The sequence below is a fragment of the Rhinolophus ferrumequinum genome, chromosome 8 (genome assembly GCF_004115265.2).
Source record: "Rhinolophus ferrumequinum isolate MPI-CBG mRhiFer1 chromosome 8, mRhiFer1_v1.p, whole genome shotgun sequence".
In the NCBI taxonomy this organism is placed as follows: domain Eukaryota; kingdom Metazoa; phylum Chordata; class Mammalia; order Chiroptera; family Rhinolophidae; genus Rhinolophus; species Rhinolophus ferrumequinum.
Window position 1 is genome coordinate 61306883 of NC_046291.1, and position 22899 is coordinate 61329781.

The window sequence follows — 22899 nt, forward strand, 5'->3', positions numbered from 1 at the left end:
ATAAAAATTCATGTTTTATACATCTAAAAATTTATATAAATCATTCCCATTTTGTCATTTTTGTAATTTCCATTTTTTACTCAACATATCTTTTGAATCTAAGAATATTAATATATGTTTAGTTTATTTTAATTTTTCTAAAATGTTTTATTGTAAGCTGTACCATTCTGCTATCGATGGATGTTTAGGTTGTTTCTAACCAATGTAGCATGAATATTCTTTTATAATACTTGTCTTCTTGCAGATATGGAATGTTCCTTTTTATATTGCTTCAGTGAAGACTTTTGCATCAGTTGGTTAGGTGGATTTTTTTTTTTAACTTAAGCACAGGCAATTGAGGAAAACTCTAGAATGCTCTTTCCTAATCCAGAATTATCTGGATCTTACTATCTACCTTAACTTAATCTTTTATTTCTTTGTTAAATCTTTTATTTCTTTGTTAAATGCCTGTGATACAGAAAAGAAAATACTAGAAAATATGAAACCCAAGCCTTTCTTTTACTTGAAAATATTGCTTCTATTTAGGAACATGCAAGTCATTTAACTGTATATACAAAACTTCTGTTTAGACTTCTAGTGGTGGATCCACTGCAGGAAAATGAGGAAGACGTGTTATGTATCGACATTTGAATGTTGCTTTTTGCAGAAGCAATATTAGTGTGGAAGAGAACCTTGTCCACTCTCTCCCCCGTTTCTGCCCACCCAAGTTATTATAAAATACTGACGAAATCATCCAGGAAGTCTGTGCAACCTGATTTCTCATTTCCTTTAGGGAATAAGCCAGCAGAGCAGTCTACCTTTGATTCTTTTTCTCTTGGTATTCCTGATTTTACTTTATCATGTGGCTGGTCAAGAGTCAAATTATTCTTCCTTGCTTCACTGTCTTCAAGCAGGGGAACACAGCCATAACTGTTATCTGTAAAACAAAACCCTCTTGGACATAAGTAGGAAACCCTTGTTTCTGATACTACCTGGAAAAGAAAAAGAATATAAATCCATACCCCTAATGTTAAAGAGCAGAGATTTTAAACTATGAATTTTTAAAAATTCTTCAGAAAATAATTACTTTGACAATTTAGATTTACCCATTTAGATTTTGGCATATTTGCTTCATATTTGTTTTTTTCGTTCCCACTAAACATACAAAACCCTTACTCTACCAAAATCAGTGGTGTATAAAACCTGTAGAATTTAGAAAACTAGAATTATGCTCTTTGCAGCTGAACCATCAGTAATAGCTATTAAACTTTTATATAAGTCATATTTTCAAGTATGCATTTCTTGTTTAAGATAATCATTTGCATAACTACTCCATGATTACAGAAAAATTTTAAAAAGCATACATGCCAAACAGAACAACAACAAAAGGCTATCTATAATTTTTATCACCTGTCAGTTATTCCTATTAACATTTTGGTTTATATTTTATCAGGGTTTTTTTTTTCCCCTGCACATATCACACAAAAATCATTTTGTTGCATAAATAAAATAAAATATTTATTTTTGTATCCTGTTTTGCTTATTTTGCTATATATTATATGTCATGTAAGTTTAATGTATTATCATCACTTTTCTTGGCTACATAGCTATTCTTTATATGGATGACTGTAATTTAACTGTTGGACATTTCTTTATTTCTAGTTTGTCATTATTAGAGTTATGCTGTGATGAGCATGCTTGCATACATATCTTCGAGGACTTGAACAAATATTTTTTATATTCCTAGAACTTACACTTTTGGTTTAAAAGGCACTGACATTTTAAAAAGCTTTTGTTATTTATTGATAAATTGTCTTCTAGGAAGTTTTATCAATTTAGAGTTCCACCATATAGGATATGTGAATGTCCATTTTCCCATATCCCGCAAAATTCATTGCTTAAATAAACATAATATGTAACTGCATCACCGTTATTAAAATATCAGAACTAATGAAAAACAAAGGAGTAATAAAATAGAAAAACCTGACTTCCACCTTTCTTTTCTATACGTGGTTCAAGAAATACATAAAAAATCAGCATGAACATACCTCGACTGGAATTCACAAGAAGTAACTGTGATTTTAGCTTGTCAATAATAGTTTGTTGAAGTGACAGCTGTTCCTGTTGCTCACGTATTCTCTGCTCATAGTTCTCAGTCTGCTGATATAAAAACCAGTTAGTTTGATATTTACTGAAATATCTGTACATACATTTACTGTCTTATTAATAATTATGTGTACATAGGAGTTGCCCATATCACTATTTCCCAGGTGTTGAACATTTATTTGTGAGCTAAAAACTGGCTCCAGCAATGTATTTATAATCATTACTAACATCTGTGGATTCAAAATACTTGAAACACTGTAAAATTTTAAAAATCTTAAAGAAAATTTCAGTTAAGAGATCAACATATGGTTTCTTGGTTCTGCAGTTAGGACACAAATTGTAATTTAGAAGTTAATCCTTAATAACAAGAAAAAAAGGCTTGAATGATAAAATGAATGCTATATTAAGTTATTCTATAAAAATATCCCACTAACTTTAAAAAAGGTAAGATTTCATGTCTTTTTATTAAATACACTTTTGAATTATTTTAGAGGACAAAACCAAAAAGGAAGTGTGGCTATAATTAAGATACTATGAAAACTAAAGGGACATGTACAAATTATAAAATCATATTGATCTTCAACTTTTCTAAGAAAAGTTTAAGAAGTCAAGAGAATGCATGATTAATCTTTAGCAGATATCTTAAATACCACAATTTCTCTTATATTTTTAATCCATTCATCTTGCTATTATAGCAATGCCTGTGAGAATTAAGTAATGAAAGAAGACACAGTTTGCATTAGAGTAAACATAAAAGCAAATTTGAACATGTTACATTAGTTATCAAATTAGTACAAAGTTTTACAAATATATTACCAAAAAATAAGAGGATTTTTAACCAATTTCTTTCACTGAAGGAACAAATAAATAAACGATTAAATTGTAAATTTCTTGAAATATGAAATGGAGTCCTAATAATCTCAGCATGTACTTCAGTAGATACTAAATATTTGATTGTGAACTGATTCATAATCAAAGTTCAAAATCAGTAAAGCTCTATTTCCGAGACCAGTAAGTCTAAAGTTTTATAGACCTTTAGACCATTAAGTCTAAAGATCTATTTCAAAGGCCAGTAAGTCTAAAGTTCTTTATAAATTACACAGTCGTTCCTAGATTCCCAAAATAAATTAGCTTAAGAAATTAAAGCAAAATACCACATCTTCCCAAATAAAAGTTGAAATTTTATAATCCCCTTCAAACATGATAACTGACAGAACTGATAAATAACTCAAGTGATATGCCATCTTTGCATGTTGCCTGAGTGTAGTCTTATATAACTTGATATTCCCAGAGAGCTCTGCAAAGTCACTTATACATAGGAGGCAGTCAGTACACGCTTATTGAAAAGACATTTTTAAAAATTAAAGGAAATAAAGAATCCAAGTTAAAAAAAAATCCAAGTAAGTTTTATTATTACGAATAGAAGAGTAAGTCTTGTGAGTCTGTTTGGACCATATGTCCTATAACTGTGAGTATCAGAACTAAATCTTAAGATACCAAAATTCAGTCTAAGGCCAATTTTCCCAGAATGTGATGTCTTATTCCTACATAAATTTACATTCAAGGCCCTAGAAAGAGTGGGTAGGTTGACTGAAAGAAGGATTCAAACGTCTACAGCAAATTCTGTAATACCTTAAATTCACCTGGGCTACACAGAGCCACCGGGGCTGAGGAATGAGCAAACAAGTCGATGTTACAGACTTCTCTATCTATGTCTCTGTATTCAGAACTTTCTCCAAGGAACTCAAAGCTCTTCACAAACATTGACCAGTAAATGCCCATTCTTTACTGCTATTCAGACACTAAGTAACCAGTACCAAAAAACCTAGCAAGTTAGAGACACGCCCAGAATAAATGTGTAACTTACTCAAGCCTCATTCTCCATCTACTATATATTTTTTCCCCACATTAATGAAAACCAAATGACCTGTCTTTTCTTTTGGAACCAACTCAGAAAACCTCTGCCAAGTAATTGTCATCTAGTTTCTGGCTTAAAATCACACTTCAGCACATCTGCATGTAACATAATAAATCAACAATGCTGAAAATATCCTCATTACCTTAGAAAAATCAATAGATCAACAATTTCAAGTTGAAGTTTTGAACCATTTCTTAAACCACTTAATAAAGTACTTTATAAACTCAAGCAAATTTTGTAATAACTTAAAAACTAATACTTTCAAAGTATAGCAAGGAACTAGAATAGCAATGGTCCATGTTCTTTCACTGCTCTTTCCACATACTGACATTATAGAAATTATAATATTCTAATTGTCTATATATCTGATTCCCTTTAAACTATGACCTCCTCAAGGGTAGAGACTGTTTTCTGATATCTCCAGAATATAGCAGAGTGTCTGGCACATTACTTGAATACATAAACTACTTTAAGTTGATAAAGAAATATCATAGAAATAGATATGCCTTCAGAAGTGACCTGAAGGAATGGAGAAAAGGCTTTGCTTATATTTCTATAAGGGAAACAGGAAAAATGGAGACAAGGTCAGTGCGTGAATAAGACAAAAGGAAGTTAAGTTTGAAAAAATGGACGCAAAAAAAAGAAAAACAAGAAGCAAAATGTTTTCAGATTTTTTGGGTAAGTCAGGAACCATATGATTTTACTGATATGTGGTATGTAAATCTGAAAACAACAAAAGAACAAGACAAACAAATGAAGAAACAAAAACTCATAGACAGACAATAGTTTAGTGGTTACCAGAGGATAAGGGGGGAGGGGGAAGGTAGATGAGGGTAAAGGGGATCCAATATATGGTGATGGAAGGAGAACTGACTCTGGGTGGTGAGCACACAGTGTGACATATAGATGATGTGATACAGAATTGCACACCTGAAATCTATGTAACTTTACTAACAACTGTCACCCCAATAAACTTTAATTAAAAAAAAAAAGAAAAAATGGATGCAAAAGATAGGCAATGTTTTAAGTTTTTTTTTTGGGGGGGGGGAAAGGGAAGCTTATACCATCAAAAAAAAGGGTACTAATTTGAGAAAATAATATAAAGATTTTGACCACAGGCTATGAGAGGGAAAGTCCAAAGGATATATAAATTGGGAAATAACCAGTAGAATTTAGTTTATTTGCTGTATTTGGAAACTAAAAGAAATAAGAAGTGTTTTTTTTTCATTAAATGATTTTGTTCACTGAACAGATCTGAATAAATTTATAACCTGAAAAGTCCATTTAAAAGGTCAGATAATTACTGCACAGTCACAGTATTTTTTAAAAAACAGTTACAAAGCAAGTAAATTTCAGCACTATCAAAGACCCCACAAAACAGAAAATCACTAACAACCACATTGAAAATGTACAACAGCAATGTCTTGTCAACACTTCTGTACAGAGCACAGACATGACAGCTAAAACAGACAGAAGAGAAGATGCTTTTGACAGCCAGTGTGTGTGAATGATTCTTTGAGTCAGATGGCAGCAACAAGTTACCAACTAAGAGATCTGCATGACAACTAACCATCCATCTGTATCAAACACCATCTGGCCAAGATGACTCTGGCTTCTGTGTATTTGACACTCCTTCCAATTCTAACGACTAGCAAAACAAGTGGTCCACCAGCATCTAAAGAGGTAAAACAGGTACTTAGGTACTTGCGCCATAATGTACTTTGTATTCTTTCTTAGTCTTCAGAAGCAAAACTTAAAACAATGGTGATCATATAGTACACATCTTAAATTTATTTAAAATTGCTGGCCATACATCCTCTCGACTATCATAAATCAAGCAAAAGCTTAAGTAATGTCCCTTTATCTTTATCCAGGCAAAATTTCTATCCCTCTTCAAAACTAAGGTAGCATATTCTTTATAATTTTGGACATACAGATGCTCAAGTTTTCGTGAGTTTCATAAATATTAAAACAGAGCTTTATAAATTGAATTTTTTTCCTATTGTTGACACTGAAAATTCTCCTTTTTCGTATTTCCAAAGCACTTATTTCCTAGATGGGGAGAAAAAAAGTTTAAGTGTCTTTAAGTCATCTATAATACTTTAAAATAGATCAAACATTAACTCTTATCTCTTCTCATCCTCAAGAATTAACCTCAATATTCTGAAAAATACCATTGTTTTCCTCTAAGTATAAAAAGAATAAGAATTTAATAAGTGTTGAATGGATTAAAAAAAAGTCTCAATTTAAAAACCTTTCAAACTGTGCCAAGATTAATATGAAAACAAAAGCTTTCTTGAAGAATTTGCTTGGCTACCACAAATGTTCTCAATAGGAGCTCCACAGTTCATGAAGGAAGATTATTAAATATTAATTGTCCCAATACATAGCACTTTAGACACAAAATAATGTTTTGACACTCTGGTAAACTAAACATCAACTTCAATTTTAAGTTAAAAAAATGAGGATGTATAGGCTTAGCAACTCAGAGATCCTGGTTTACACAGCTCATGCTTCAACCATTTTCTGCTGAGTTTGCTTATAACTAGGTTATAAGTCCTACCCTCCCTCACCCTCCCAATACCAAGACTTATCTAGGAGGTCTCCAATTTGACAGATCAGATTATCAATCTGATTATCTATTAGTAGGTGACAGGGCTGCCACCGATTTCGCAGTATGTCAAGTGGTAAACTAAGAGAAACTATTTTTGTTTTACAATCTTGTGTTTTGGTCCTAATTCAATTAGTCTCTGTAAGCCTTGGTTTCTTTCTCTTTGAAATGAAAATAATATTTAAGTGAAGGATTGAAGGAGATTGCATGTATAAATTATCTGGTACATAATAAACTCTTTGCAAATGTTAGTACCCTTCCTTTAATAATGATCAAGATATCTACATAACATCTACTACCGTGTTTCCCAGAAAATAAGACCAGGTCTTATAGAACCATAGCAGGTAGTGTACACATCCATTAACCAAAGCTCTGAATACCATTGAGCAATTTGTCACCAGACGTACCACACAACCACCCCCTGCTCTAAGCCCGATTTCTCAGTCTTTCTTCTATTAATAGTTCATTGTAACCTAGGACTCAGAAGTTTCTTTTTGAGAAATCATTGTGGTATCTCCAATGAATAAAAACATTCTGTCAAGCAAAAAAAACAAAAACCCTGGTTGTTCAAAGTTTACAAAGAATGTTTATAAAGTCTAAGAAAAACAAGGTCAAAATAATTAATGGCTGTTAAAAATTACAAAAGTAGCACATTTATTGAAAAAAGGCAAAGAATAACAAAATGTCCACCATCACCACCACAATAAAAATCCAGATACGTACAAAGTAAAAAGTGACAGTCTCTTCCTTTACTTTAACTTCCATTCCTCAGCAGGAATGAAATAAAGATGCTTCTGGCTCTTATACTTCGGTATGTGCCCTTTCAGAACTGTGTAAATGTACATGTTACTTCTAAAAACTGCGAACTCTTCTGTATCTGTTCTGTAACCCAATTATTCAACAACACATTATCATCACATGATTATTTCACTGAATACTTATGCACCAAAATCAGAGAGTTTATTTTATCTCATTTAATCTTTACACTAACCTTCTGAGGTTATAGATGACACTCTGAGGCACACAGAGGTAGAGGTGGGAGTTGAATCCAGGCTTTGACTACAAAGCCCAAACCCCTAAATAACCACTAAGGCATATCATCTGAGTGTATCTAGCTCTACAAAGGTCGTCCTTTTGCTCCATGTGTTCCCCTTAGGCATTCTCATCCCTGGTGGCTGGTTATATGCCAGACTCTCAAATTTCTCCTTCTAGCCCAGACGTTTCCTCTAAGCTCTGGATCTATGCAGCCAAGTACTACTGGAAAGTACTTCAAATTTTACTTCTTCAAAACTGATGATCTCTTCCCTCCAACTATGCCATTTCTTGCTCTGCTCGATGCAAAACTGGGTCCTTTGCTAGTATTCCTTCTCTCAGTATATGGCACCACTACCTATCCAGAAAGCTATAATCATAATTGACATCTACTTGTTCTATAGCCAATCCATTAGCAAGTGTCAATTTTAATCTTAGGTATCTTAAACCTGTCTACTTTTTCATCTCCAATGTAGTCATCACAATTCAAGCCATCACAACCTTAATAAACTACTGCAATAGCCTAACTGTTCTCTTTAAATCTACCAATCCATTCTCTACTCTCTAGTTATTGAGTTCCGTGCAAAATGCAAATCTAATCATAACAACCACTTTCTTCCCACCCCTTCCCACAAAAAACTTTAAATTGCTTGCCAGTGCTCTTAAAGAACCAAAAATTCTCAATATGGCCTTTAAGACCCTATATAGTCTTGCTCCTGACTTTTCTCATTGCACTATTTCACTTATACTTTCAATTCTTTTAGGCCAATGGGTCTTTATAACACAGGCCCTTGTACCCAGAAAGTCCCAACCCAGGTCTTTCAAAAATCACTTCATAAAGATTATTCTCTCTCACCTTCAGATTAGGTCAAGTGCCTAACAGACATTCTAATAGCAGTTTACCTTTTTTTCCTGATACTTATCAGACTTTGAAACTTATTTATGAGATTGTTTGACTAGTCTCTGCTTTACTAGACTGTGCTACTGTTCCACGAAGCAGGGAGCATAGTTGCTTATCATTGTAGACCCAGTACTTAGAGCAGTTCCTGATACAATATATTCAATAGGTGCTCAAAATAGTTTTGAATAAATATCAGAATTTAAATATTCCTAATTATTAATGGATCTTCTTGAACCTAGCATACCTGTCTAAAAGTTCTGACAGGACATATTTCTGGAAATAAAAACCTGGAACAAAGGATACAATCATTCCAAATTCTGATAGGTGGAAAATGAGTCAATGGCAAAGTACTAACAAGTACAACAGAAGAAATAAGCCTTCGATTAGAAGCATCTTTATTCTAATAAGAGTAGTTTTAGTAGGAAAAAACCAGAGTGAACTGCTCTATTCTCACCACAGAGATATATGTTTTGGGGAACAAAGAAAGGAAAAAAAGGGAGGTAAACAATAATAAGGCCATTTACATCTTAAGTAAAAATAAAGGAATTAAAAAAAAATAGTATATACAATAATGGCATTTTATGCCTTCATGCAATCCTTTAAAACATGTTTTACAAGGTTTTAGAGGTAACATAAGCCTTCAGGCTGAGAGTTTACATTTCAGATGGGTCAAGATTAGCTCTAGAAAAAAAACAATCTGACAAGACAGTCCTTATGGCTTTACATTTATTGTCAGAAAAAGGTTTGGATCTGTAATTTATTATAAAAAGACAGAGCACAGTCAAATTTAGTCTTTTTTCTTATTTTTAAAAAATTTTATTGGGGAATATCGGGGCACACTACAGTGTGTTTCTCCAGGGCCCATCAGCTCCAAGTCATTGTCCTTCAATCTAGTTGTGGAGGGCACAGCTCAGCTCCAAGTCCAGTTGCCGTTTTCAACCTTTAGTTGCAGGGGGTGCAGCCCGCCACCCGATGCGGGAACTGAACCGGCAACCTTGTTGTTAAGAGCTTGTGCTCTAACCAACTGAGCCATCCAGCCAACCCTCAGGCAGTTCAGCAGCAGCTCATTGTCTTCAATCAAGTTGTGGAGGGCGCAGCTCACTGGCCCATGTGGGAATCGAACCAGCAACCCTGCTGTTCAGAGCTCACGCTCAAACCAACTGAGCCATGCAGCCGCCCCTCAATTTAGTGTTATTTGAGGCCTTTACCTTAGACTCACTGGTTAGTCAAAAGGCTCTCTGCTTAATAAATGGGATGGTTATAAATATTCTGTATCCTTCACCTTTCTTATCAGTACAAGAAACAGTAATTTATACAGCACAGCACCTGAAATGACTGAAATCATACAAAATATCTTTTCTAATCACAAGGAGATGAAACTAGAAACCAATAGCAGAAAGGAAACTGGAAAATTCACAGATATGTGGAAATTAACACACTCTTAAGTAACCAATGGGTCAAAGAAGAAATCACAAGGGAAATTAGAAAATATCTTGGAGACAAAGGAAAATGAAAACACAACAAAACTTAGGGGACGCATTGAAAGCAGTGCTAAGTGGGATACTTTTAGCTATAAATGCTTATAGTAAAAAAAACTCAAATCAATAACCTAACATTTCACCTTTAGAAACTAGAAAAGGAAGAACAAACTAACCTCAAAGCTAACAGAAAGGATATAGTAAAGATTAGAGCAATGATAAACAAAATAGAGAATAGAAAACTAATAAAGTCAACAAAACCAAGAGTTCTTCAAAAAGATCAACAAAATTGACATACTTTTAGCTAAATTGGCTAAGAAAATAAAAGTCTCAGATCCCTAAAATCAGAACTGAAAGAGGTGACATTACCACCATATTAGCAGAAATAAAGAGTTATGAAAATACTAAAAACAATTGCATACCAACAAATTGGATTACCTTCATAAAATGGATGTATTCCTAGAAACACACAACCTATCAAGACTGAGCCATGAAGAAATAGAAAATTTGTATAGACCTGTACTTACTGTGTTTCCCAGAAAATAAAACCTAGTCGGACCATCAGCTGTAATGCGTGTTTTGGAGCAAAAATTAATATACGACTGGGTCTTATTTTAATATAAGACCGGGTCTAATGTAATGTAATATAAGACTGGGTCTTATATTAATTTTTGCTCCAAAAGACGCATTTGAGCTGATAGTCTGGCTACGTCTTATTTTCGGGGAAACACGGTAGTAGAGATTGAAACAGTAATCAAAAAGTTCTTAACAAAGAAAACGCAGAACCCAGTGGCTTCATTAGTGAATTCTACCAAACATTCAAACAGTAGTTAACACCAATCTTTCTCACATCCTTCCAAAAAAATTGATCATGACCGAACACTTTCTAAGTAATTCTGTGAGGCCAGTGTTATGCTGATACCAAAGCCACGACAAAAATACTACAGGAAAAGAAAACTAGACTGATATCCCTTATAAATATTGATGTAAAAATCCTCAACAAAATACTAGCAAAACAAATTCAGCAGCACGTTACAAGCATTGCACACCATGACCAAGTCAGATTTATTCCTGCAATGCAAGGATGGTTCAACATACAAAACCAGTCAATGTAATACCACTTTCACAGAATGAAGAGTGTGGGAACAGAATGAAGTAGGGGCGACCACATGATCATCTCAATTGATGCAGAAGAAGCATTTGATAAAATTCAACACCCTTTTATGATAAAAACAGTCAACAAACTAGGAATACAAGGAAACAATTGCAACATAATAAAAGTCCTATGTGGAAAATCCACAGCTGACATAATAGTCCCCTGTGAAAGACTGAAAGCATTTCCTCTAAGATCAGGAACAGGACAAGAATGCCCCCTTTCACCACTTCTATTCAACATAGTCCTGGAAGTCCTGTATGTTTCAAGTTGGCTCCTGAACCCCTATAGTGAAATTTTAAATTTATTTATTGTCTTTTTCAGGTACAGAATTTCTGTTTGGTTCTTTTTAAAAAAAATTTTTAACGTTGTTATTCTTATTTTGTTCATATTATTGCTTTCCTGACTTTCTTTAGTTTTTTGTGTTTTCCTTTAGCTCTTTGAGCATATTTACAACAGCTGTTTTAAAAGTCTTTCTCTAGTAAGTCTGATGCATGTGTTTCTTCAGGAACTATTTCTGGAAATTTATTTTGTTCCTCTGAAAGGGCCACATTTCCCTATTGCTTTGTATGCCTTGTGATTTGTTGAAACTGGGCATTTGAATAAACAGCCACCTCTCTCAGACTTTATAGCCTGGTATGGAAAATCTTCACTAATTAGTAGGCTCTTCAGCCTTGAAACTAACCCAAGGTAAAGGTCTTCTCAGGTATTTTCTAGGTGTGTACCCTGTTTGGGCCTGTGCGTGTATGTGCTTTTTATTTTTCTCCCTGATTTTCCTGGCTGCTTGGAAGTGTCTTAGTTTCCCAGAGTCTTATCTCAGCTTCTTCTCGGGGCCTTAGATATCTTCTTGTATTCCTCTTCCTGCAATCTCTTGTGCCCACATGTTGACTGCAGTCCTCTTGCAGTTTCCATGCGTTATGATACCCGCCACTGCCTTCTACTGCTGCCAGCCTGAGACCCTAATTATGTGCCAATTCCCAGGAATCGGGCTGCTTTCTCCCAACTGCACCAACACACACTAGGGTAGGGGTCAGGGGAGAGTAGAAACGCCATGAAATGTCCTACTGTTTTTTTTTTTTTTTTTAATTTATTTTTAATTTATTGGGGTGACAATTGTTAGTAAAATTACATAGATTTCAGGTGTGCAATTCTGTATCACATCATCCATAAATCACACTGTGTGTTCACCACCCAGAGTCAGCTCCCCTTCCATCACCATACATTTGATCCCCCTCACCCTCATCCCCCACCCCCCAACCCCTTTACCTTCTGGTAACCACCAAATTACGTTCCCCAGATTAATTTTCAAACCCGTGGCCATCCTGTGGTCACCGACTGCCCTCCTGAAGTGTCCTACTGTTTTGAATATGGCTTTTTCTTGACTAGCTGTTCACTTGGTGGTTCTAGATCACTGACTGATTTCCAGAGCTCCTATCAATGTATTTCAGTCCGTCTATAGCTTGGCATTTTTGTGGAATAATGAGGGCCTGGAACTTCCTCGTCTGCCCTCTTACTGATGTCACTTGACAGACCAATTCTTTAAGTATAATGTTAGGCAACTAGGCTTATTCACAGCACATCCTTTGGGGCCTTTTCAGTCATCAGAATGACAGGTGACTTCTCCAAGGTTGTCCTCTTGCTTCTCCTCTTACTCTGTTCTCTTTTCCCTTGGTACCTCCTTCTCCTATTACTTCAAATATCATCTCTACAAAGAACCCCCAACTGGTACCTTATTTCCAAAGATCCACATTTCAAGTGCCTGCTGATCATCTTCCCCTGGCCAATTTTCTATCACTTGAACTCAAAATATCCAAATCAAATCAAATAATAACTTCCTTTCCCAGAATCAGCATTTGCTATATTTCTGTGGTTGCATCATCAGCCTTCCAGTCATCCAGGCTGACGATCTTGGAAATGGCAGAAATCGTATTTAGAAACTCAGTTGTGACTTCAGAGCCTTTGCTCTTCTTATCCTCATACTAGAAATTTGAGAACTTGTACATCTCATCTTATTATTAAAGATTCTAAGTAAGAAATACCTAGCTTGCTTTATTGCAAAGTTCTACCTCATTTCTGGGAGTAGACATATGAGGACAGATTAGTGATTTACACTTGGTACATGTGATTCTGTAATTTCAAAAACAATAAATGTTCCATAAAATAAAATCCCAAGAAACGTCAAAAGGAAATACAAATGTATTCCCACAAAAATGTTTTAGAAGAAAAGTGAATTTAAAAAATATAATGAATAAGATCCAAGTATAAAACCCAATGTTAGAACTCTTATTTCATTATACTACAGGCATACCTTGTTTTATTGCACTTCATTTTATTACACTTCGTAGATAACTGCATTTTCATCAACACTGAGGCAAGACCCTCCACCAGCAAAAAGATTACGACTCACTGCAGGCTCAGATGAATTTACTGAATAAATCTGGCATGTACCGTTTTGAAAGTTTAAGGTGTATGGTGTGTTACTTTGATACATTTATATATTGTAATATCATTACTGTTGCAGGGCTATTTATCACAGTACAGAATTATAGCACAGTATCATTGTCTATATTCAGTATATTCTGCCTTAGATCCCTATGGCTTATTTACTACTTGTTTGTACTTATTTACTACAAATGTGTACCCTTAAACACCATCAAGCCCTGGTTGCCACCATTTAACTTTTTTTACAGATTTGACTTTTTTATATTTTACATATAAGTGACACATGATAACCCTTCTAACTTCTGGCCAGCACCACCTCCTATCTGCAAACTTATCTTCAGTTGTAGCTATTTTCCATCTTGTTCCCTGCAGTCTCAGAGCAATAGGTGTTTCTCCTCTTGTTCATAAATTTCTTAACCTATTTCTGAATCTTCAGTGACCACTGGTCGACCTTATTTCCTTCCTCTTACCCTTTTGTCCTCCAATTATTTCTTTACCCTATACACTGTAACCCAGAAATGTTATCCATATTCAAGCTGTAATAAAATTTGTTGTTCTATAATCTGTACCTACAATTTGCAATTCAGAACTCTACATTGGCTGCTGGATCCATATTTGCAACCATCCATTGGATATTTTCACCTGCATGTCCCACAGATAACCAAACCTAATAACTAATACCTAACTGCTCACCTTCTTTCCTTATCCCCAAATCTGCACCTTTTCTCCATTCCTGGTTTCAGTCATCAGCACCGCCAGTAATCCAGTCTTCTATTCCAGACACTTGGGTATCGTCCTCGCATCTATGCTGCCACCCTCAGAAGTGGCCTCCATTCAGTTGCCACCTGCTTTCCATTCTATCTCCTAAATAAATCTTAAATCTCTTCCCTATTTCATCCCTAATACTTAATTTGGCCTTATTTTGATTGTTTGAAATGACTGCCATTCATTTTATTCTTTTAAAAATATTAGTATAATAGGTAGATATATATTTAATATATGTATACAATAGATATTTGTATATAATTATTATTAATACATATATTAAAGTGCAACTTGATGGTTGCCACTGATTTTTCCATTCCTGGATCTTAGAACATTGCTTAGCATCAATATATGTTTGCTGAGCTGAATTCCACAATTGTTCTCTCTCCTGTCTTCTATCCCATTATCAGGAAGACTTTTCTAAAGCATGTACTAATCCTTCAGTAAATTTTGATTGAATAAGAATATAGTACAGACTACTTAGTCATACTAATCATGACCAGGGTTCTAATCTACCTCCACAGCTTCTTTTCCTGGACTGCACTACAGTTCTTTTGGAACCATAGGACCACCTTATGGTACAATGTGTACAGGCATAATTTTAAAAAGCTAAAACTTCTGGTAAGTCATTAAAGATTTCACTGAAATAGTCTATTTTTAACTGTTATGGTTAGAAAATGGAAGACTATTATAAATTAATTAACAAATTTAGTTCTAGGTATTTTAAAATTTGTACTATCTTCCTGCCAGCCAAAAAACAATGTAAAAACCCCCAAAATAAAACTAGCTGATACTTCTAGAGGTAGAAGACAGTGATACTTCTACCTTTCAGTTTGTCATTTTATTTAAAAATTATTTATGAAAGATAACATTTGTCATCTTTCCTTAACACAATCACCCTAAAATGAACTCTTCCCACAGGTCTCAACGTTTTTAAAAAAGACAACAAATAAAAATCTCAAATTTTATCCATTAACACATCCTCATGTTTCAGTAAATTATAGTTCTTCAAGGCAGTTTCTCACAATATAGTCTTTTTTGAGTTGCGAAAAACTCTCCAATTCCATTTAGCAGGATAAATAACTTTCACAACAAAACACACATACCTTTTGTTGCAGTTCTTTTATTGCAGAATCTCTATCCATGCATGCCTGTCGGAAGGCTTCGTAAGCTTTATTGAGTTGCTCACCCATGTTTTTATCCATTCCTCTCCGTCCTGTAGCATCACTATAAAGGATGGAGTAAATGACAGGTCTGGAAAATAATCAGAACAATATATAGTTATTAAGTTATATAAGTCTCCTTTTTAAAATGCATCTTGAAGATAGTTCTATATGGTTTATTATGAATATTATAGCACCAAATACTATAAAGGTTTATAAAGGCATAAAAGTCTCATCTAAAATCCTAATAAGACTGTGAAACCTTAACTTCTATAATTTTTTTTTTTTTTTAATTGGGGAAGGGTAACAGGACTTTTTTCTTTTTTTTTTTTATTGGGAAACAGTGTGTACTTCCAGGCCTTTTTCTTTCCAAGTCAAGTTGTTGTCCTTTCAATCTTAGTTGTGGAGGGTGTCATTCAGCTTCAAGTTGTTGTCCTTTCAGTCTTAGTTGTGGAGGGCGCAGCTCAGCTCCAGGTCAGGCTGCCGTTGCTAGTTGCAGGGGGCGCAGCCCACCATCCCTTGCAGGAGTCGAACCGGCAACCGAACCGGTAACCTTGTGGTTGAGAGGACGCGCTCCAACCAACTGAGCCATCTGGGAGCTCAGTGGCAGCTCAGCTCAAGGAGCCGTGTTCAATCTTAGTTGCAGGGGGCGGAGCCCACCACCCCTTGCGGGACTCGAGGAATTGAACTAGCAACCTTGTGGTTGAGAGCCCACAGGCCCATGTGGGAATCGAACTGGCAGCCTTCAGAGTTAAGAGCACGGAGCTCTAACCGCCTGAGCTACCCGGCCGGTCCTCTATAATTTTTTAATATTCTTTTTAATGTTTAAGAAGCAAGTGGGGTTCCAGTTCATAAAGATGCTACTTTTAAAATAGTAATCTATAAGTGCAACCTAAAAATGGAGAAATAAAAACGACCATTTGTTATTAATACTTTTAGAAATGTACAACAGGATTAGTGACGTGGGAAAGGGTTTATTTTTACTAAATGGACAGTTACTCCCACTTACAAGGTGAATTCTTGCTACACTGAAATTAGAGGAAAATTAAATAGATAATAAATGTTTGTGGATGGAGTTCATGCTGTTATCGCAGAGCAATTAAGATGTGTGAAAATGCTCTTGTTTTAGCACAAAATCTAGGAAAAACTGCTGTTGGATTGTACATTAAAAAAGAAAAATCACATCCCTTCAAGTCCCACCTCCATTCCCTATTAGTTTTCCAACCTCCCTGTTGTTTCTGAACTATAGGTGATTTACTCAGTGAAGGTAATTTGGTTTTATCATCTCAATTTACATAACATCTCTAAACATTCCTGGGCTCTGAGCAGAGGGTCATCTAATGACTGATTCCTGCTGTCCAGCTGTAAAAATCACACCACAGAACCTTTCTCTTAATCTTCTGAAAGCCACAGAATAGACAGTTCTATATCAGGTTTTTTTTTGGGGGGTGGGTACCAAATTATTTAGTTTCTTTATGATTGGAAATCCTTCGTAATCTCAGTCTCTAATCTTTCATAAGGTCTTCCATTTTACCTTTGGGTACATAATGCTCTTAAAAAATTTTAGTATTTTACATAATTAGTATTTTTACATAATTACATAATTAGTATTTAGTACAAAATATTAGTATTTTACATTAAGATATAATTCACATAACATGAAATTCACCATATTGAAGTGTACACCTTTGTGGTTTTTAGTTTGTTCACTATGTTGTGCAACCATCACCATTATCTAATTCCAGAACATTTTTATTACCACATAAAGAAACTTGTACCTATCAGCAGTTAGTCCCAATTCCCCTCTCCCCCGATCCCCTGGCAACCACTTATCGGCTTCGTAACATTATGGATTTGCCTATTTTGGACATTTCACACAAATGGAATCATACAATATACGACCTTTGTATCTGGCTATTTTCAAGTAGCATAAAATTTCCAAGGTTTATCCATGTTCTAGCATGTAAGAGCACTTCACTGTTTTTATGCCTAAATAATATTTCATTGTGGATATACCACGTTTTGTTTATCTTAGTCCTCAGTTAATGGACATTTGGGGTGTTTCCCTTTTTTGCTTATTTGGAATAAAGTCACTATTTGTATAGATGTATTTGTGTGAACATATGTTTTAAATTCTCTTGGATATATACCTAGGAGCAGAATTGCTGGGTCAGATGGTATAATAATTGTGTTTAACTTTTTAAGGAACTGCCAAAACTGTCAAAGAAGTCCCATTTTATATTTCTACTAGCAATGTACAAGAATTCCAATTTCTTCACATCTTCATCAACATTTACTGTCCACTTGAAAATGATATGCAGCCTAGTGGGTGTGAAGTGGTTCCTCACTATAGTTTTGATTTGCATTTCCTTAATGATGTTAACCAGCTTTCCAGTGTTTACTGGTCACTTGTATATCTCCTTGGAGAAGCGTCTAGTCAAGTCCTTTGCCCACTTTTTAATTGGGTTATTTGTCTTTCTAATGTTGAGTTGTAAGAGTTCTTCGTATATTATGGAAACTATACCTGATAAGTGTCTAGTTTCCATAATATACGAAGAACTCTTACAACTCAACATTACAAAGACAAATAACCCAATTAAAAAGTGGGCAAAGGCCTTGACTAGACGCTTCTCCAAGAAGATATATGTGTATGTGTGTATAAAATTTGCAAACATTTCCTCCCATTCTGTAGATTGTCTTCTCATTTCCTTGATAGTGCCCTTTGACACACAAAGTTTTCAATTTTGATGTAATTCAATTGATCTATTTTTTCTTTTGTTGCTTGTGCTTTTCATGTCACAGCTAAGAAACCATTGTCTATTCCAAGGTCAAACAGATTTTCACCTACGTTTCCTTTTAAGAATTTTATAATTTTAGCTTTTCCATTTCAATTTTTGATCCATACTGAGTCAACTTGTATATGGTAGGAGGTAGGGGTCCAGCTTCATTCTTTTGCATGTGGCTATCCAACTGTCCTGGCACCATTTGTTGAAAAGCTATTCTTTTCCCACTGACTGGCCTTGGCACCCTTGTCAAAAATTAGATGACCATAAATCACAGTGCTCTTTTAAATACTTAGGTAATATTTCAATCCTATCAGCCAGTTTTTCAGTTTAGGAAGTTTGTTTCTACTGCTACCTCTGATAGATGGAAAAGATGAAATACTGTTAGAATAATTAACATTGCCAGGATTTCTGACATGCCACAGACACTTTGGAAACATAAGTAATTAGCATTAATACAAAGTATCACTTCAAGTACTTTATTTATATACTAAATCAATCAAAGCAGGATTTAAGGTGGCTTACATACAAGATTAAAAATAAGTATACAAAAAAGGAATGAAAAATAAGGGCAGCTACAGGTACCATAATATACAGTGATATGCTAATGTAGAAATTGGAGGTTTTAAGTAGCTAAGTTATCTATCACTCTTAAAAAGCTGCACATGTCAAGACAACTGTCAATGTAAATCTCACCTATATTTTAAAATCTGGGACAAACAAGAGCCTTGACTAGGGAACCCATCTAGTTTCTTGCTTTGTTCTATCACTATCTGATCCTGTGACCTTAGTTCAGGGCCACTAATCTTTTTGGACCCAAGTTTCTTTCTCTCCAATATAAAAAAAAAAAAAAAAATTGGAATCAATTTCTAAAAATCTTCTTTGTTCTACAGTTCTTGAGTCTGTGAGTCTGAAAATGCATGTCTGTTCCATCAATAAGGTGCATTCTTGTTTTTTAAAATGTAAATGCAGAATTAAAAATAGCTGCATCATATGCAAGTAAATTATGTGAAGCCTTCACTTCAGGTCCTCGAATTAGATCACACAAATGTCACTAAGAAGAGTTATAGAGTAAATTCCACATGGATGCATCGTATTTCCTGAAATAAAAATGTATGCTGGGGAGATATAATTCAGGTCAATAGAAGTAAATAAATAATACATTCAATTCCTATCTCACCACCAAAAAGAGAATTGGGTGTTAGATCCGTGACACTGACCAGAGAAAAACGAAAGTCTCTGGGACCCAGCTAATTAAATTGGACAGATTTCAAATATTAACACCCTGAACTTAAAGCCACTTGTTCCTCTATTTTTTAAAGCATTTGTTAAGTGTAAAATTAATTTCACAATTTGAGAGGCAGTCACATTTCAATTACATTTTGGCATGTCTTCTGCAAAACTTGCCAGGCTCCAGGGAAATGACTTTATTTATAGTAAACATGCTCAAACCCAAATCTTATGCCCATTCTCACTCTCCAAAACCAGGAAGTCCAAGCTTGAGCAAAGTCTGCCTTGGAAATACTCTTGTAGTTAAGGTTTCACTCTGTTAAATGTATTTTTAAGAAAGCCTTCCACTGTAATTTATTTCTGGGTCTGGTTTGCTGATTGCTTCCATCACACTAGGAAAAGATTAAAGGTAGCTGGGGAGATAGAATGCAAAGCACTGCTCGCCTCCCCCACCCCCCAACCAGGGCAATCTTCCCGAAGCCAGGACAGTCCCCACCCACCCACATCAGTAGTTCCTTTTTCCCCCTGGGTGATTGCCGCTAGAAGGAAAATGGAAGTTAGCAAGTTCCTGCTCTGCCTCCCAGGTCTTCCCCAGCGGGGAAGCACCAAGAAAATCCCTGGGCAGCACGCTGCTTCCTCTTTCACTGATCCCTTGGCTCAATGATGAAACTGTCCTAGGGTATAGGAGAGGCAGCCTGCACAAGGGAGATAAGTTTATCTTCCCTTGGTATAGTTTCTCAGCTCCAACAAAGATATGTCAACAGCTAGCGCCAAAATTTTATTTTAATAAAATATATCCCATTACTATTCCACTCAATTACAAAAAGTATTCGTTTGCTTACTACATTGTAAAGCACTGTGTTGGGTGCAGCAAAGGGCTTCAGGGATAGTACTGCCTTAGAGCTGTGTTCCTTTTACAAAGTTTTTTCACAAATTCTGCATTTCTTATTATTCATATTCTCATTTGACTGATAAGGCTCAGAGGAGTTAAAATAGTTGCTTACAGCTACGAATTCTCAGTTCCAAGACTGTTCAGGAACGTGTGCTGCGAAGTATTCTTCCAAGGTACCATGGTGGATAGGCATAATATATGCTAATTCACTACATTTACTAAGTGCCAACTATGAACGAAGCCTATGCTGGGCACCACTGATGGAGTGAGAACAAACAGACATGGAACCTATCCTCACGAGCGCACCATTAGCTGCAACTTAAAACATACACCGGGGGCGCCAAAAAAATGTGTACAAGTGGACAATTCGGTCAACGTTGCTCAAGCAGTAGTTCGCCATAATCAGAAGTGTCTGGATGCTGATGGTAACCACTTTGAGCACCTCTTGTGATTGCAGAAGTCAAACGTGACTTGTATTCACCGTTTGTTATCGGTATATATTGAGTATTACAATTTCAATAGTTTTTTCCTTTAATAAAATATGCATATATTTTTTGGCATCCTCTATATATGACTACACTCAGATATCCAAAGGCTATAGACTTGGGAAAGTGGCCACATCTATTTATGAGGTTTAGGGAAGACTGTGGAGGTAGGTGACATTTGAATTAGGTTTTGAATTATTGGTAAGAGTGACCTCACCCATTCTTTTGATTATCAAATAGCAGTCATCCTTTCTAAAACAGATTCCTGAGAGCTGTAACAACGTTTTTAGTGTTGGATAATATCCATTCTTCACTAAAACAGGCCAGGATTACATGCATTGTTCACCTTAATTCTCCTGATTAGGAAAACTCTGCAAACCTGAGACAATTCTCATGTACAACAATAATGGCTACTCATAGAAATGATTGATTAGGCTAGAGCTTTTCCTATGACGCTTGAGAAGTAGGGGTGGGAATGAAATAAAGAACAAATCTTGTATTTTCTCTGGACCTCAATTTTCCTTGCTTTTAAAACGAAAGGGTTCAATGACATAATCCCCTTGAATTTTATGATTTTATAGCATTTCCAAACAAATAACAGAATAGAAGCTTTTGCTTGGCAAATATGGTGACTTATTTTTCCTCATAAATGATGTCATAGATTTAAAAGGAGTAGACATGTTTCAAATTGTATTACAAACTAGGCCTTGGTTACAAACTGGTCGATGACGCCATTTAATGTCAAGATGGTGAGAAACATGGAGTAAAGTTATATAGGGTGTCCTAAAGGAGATGATATGATACTGTGAAAATATGTGACATGAAAATGTGCCATAACACTGTGAAAATTAATGACTTTATTTATTTAATAACATTTATATATTCCCTCCTAACATTTTACTAGGTAGAATGAGAAAAAGTGTAACCTTTGGATTCAGGATCTCCAATCTGTAATTTTCTAGCCCATGCAGGAGACACTGTTCCGTGACGTGACTGCTGCCTGTCCTGCAAGCTGGACCCAGACCAGGCGAGAAGTTACTTTCTGCAAACCCCGAGACTGTCTGATCACGTTCATGCTGACGTAAACTAGAGCTCCTCCCTTGTCTCCTGCTGTGTGCTGGTTCCTGTTCTCACTGCATCGGTGGTGCCAGCACAGGCTTCCCTCATTGTTGCCATGACATGGTCCAGCATATCATTTCCCACACATGGTAACATTCATGTACTAGTACCTGAGACTATCCATCGTCGACCCCCCCCCCCCCCCCCCGCCGGCCCCTTACCCCTTACCCTGTATTATTCTTTGGCACCTGCCAAGCAGCAGGGGGATCCAGTTCATTTTGCAGCATCCCAAGTTTCCCTCAATAAACTATTAATTACTGGACTGGAGCGGCCAGTCTCTTTCTTCAGTCTTTCCCTGCTCTCCCCTCACGGAGGTTGATTTTCAGTCTGGGGGCTTTTCCTGAGTCTGCGTGTACTAACACAGCCACTTCCTTAGCTTCGCTTATTACTAGTTTTTTTATCACAGCTTGCAAGATTATTATGAATAAATGAGATCATACATGAAGCATGTATGTCATCTATTCCTCATATCTGTTCTTTTCTAGTATTCCTGATTTTTAGCTGGTGTGGTCATGTAGTCACATTTTCTGGACATTGGCAAGTAAATCTAACTTCCAAGATGAGATCTCTTCACCTTTTTCCCTTTCCCAGTGGGGTGGAATGCTGGGTGAGTCACCCAGCACCCCGTGGTGAGGGGACACTTCCGGGGTGGGTGAACAAGGGAATGGTGGAACAAGAATGGAGAGGCTTAGGTTCTTGACATCATAGAGCTGCCTGGTCAGCTCCAGATATCTTAGACTTTGAACTGTAATAATGTGAATGGAATAAAATGTCTGTCTTAAGCCACTGTTTATGGGGGTGTCTTAAGAGAGGAGCTGAGCTGTATCCTAACTGGTACAATA

The 22899-nt window shown here is 35.7% G+C and overlaps 1 protein-coding gene across 5 annotated transcripts in view; it reads right to left on the reverse strand.

The window, feature by feature from the left end:
- Positions 1-22899, reverse strand: part of TANK (TRAF family member associated NFKB activator) — a 74248-nt gene that overhangs the window by 26287 nt on the left and 25062 nt on the right. For 4 of the 5 annotated variants that reach the window (XM_033112694.1, XM_033112696.1, XM_033112692.1 and 1 more), the window contains exons 2-4: positions 15492-15639; positions 2028-2139; positions 798-916 (exon numbers count right to left, since the gene is read on the reverse strand). In XM_033112694.1, the coding sequence (XP_032968585.1) occupies positions 798-916; positions 2028-2139; positions 15492-15590 (330 nt within the window). In that variant the 5' untranslated portion in view covers positions 15591-15639. The remainder of the gene's footprint in view (positions 1-797; positions 917-2027; positions 2140-15491; positions 15640-22899) is intronic. The other variant, XM_033112695.1, reaches the window with a different exon arrangement.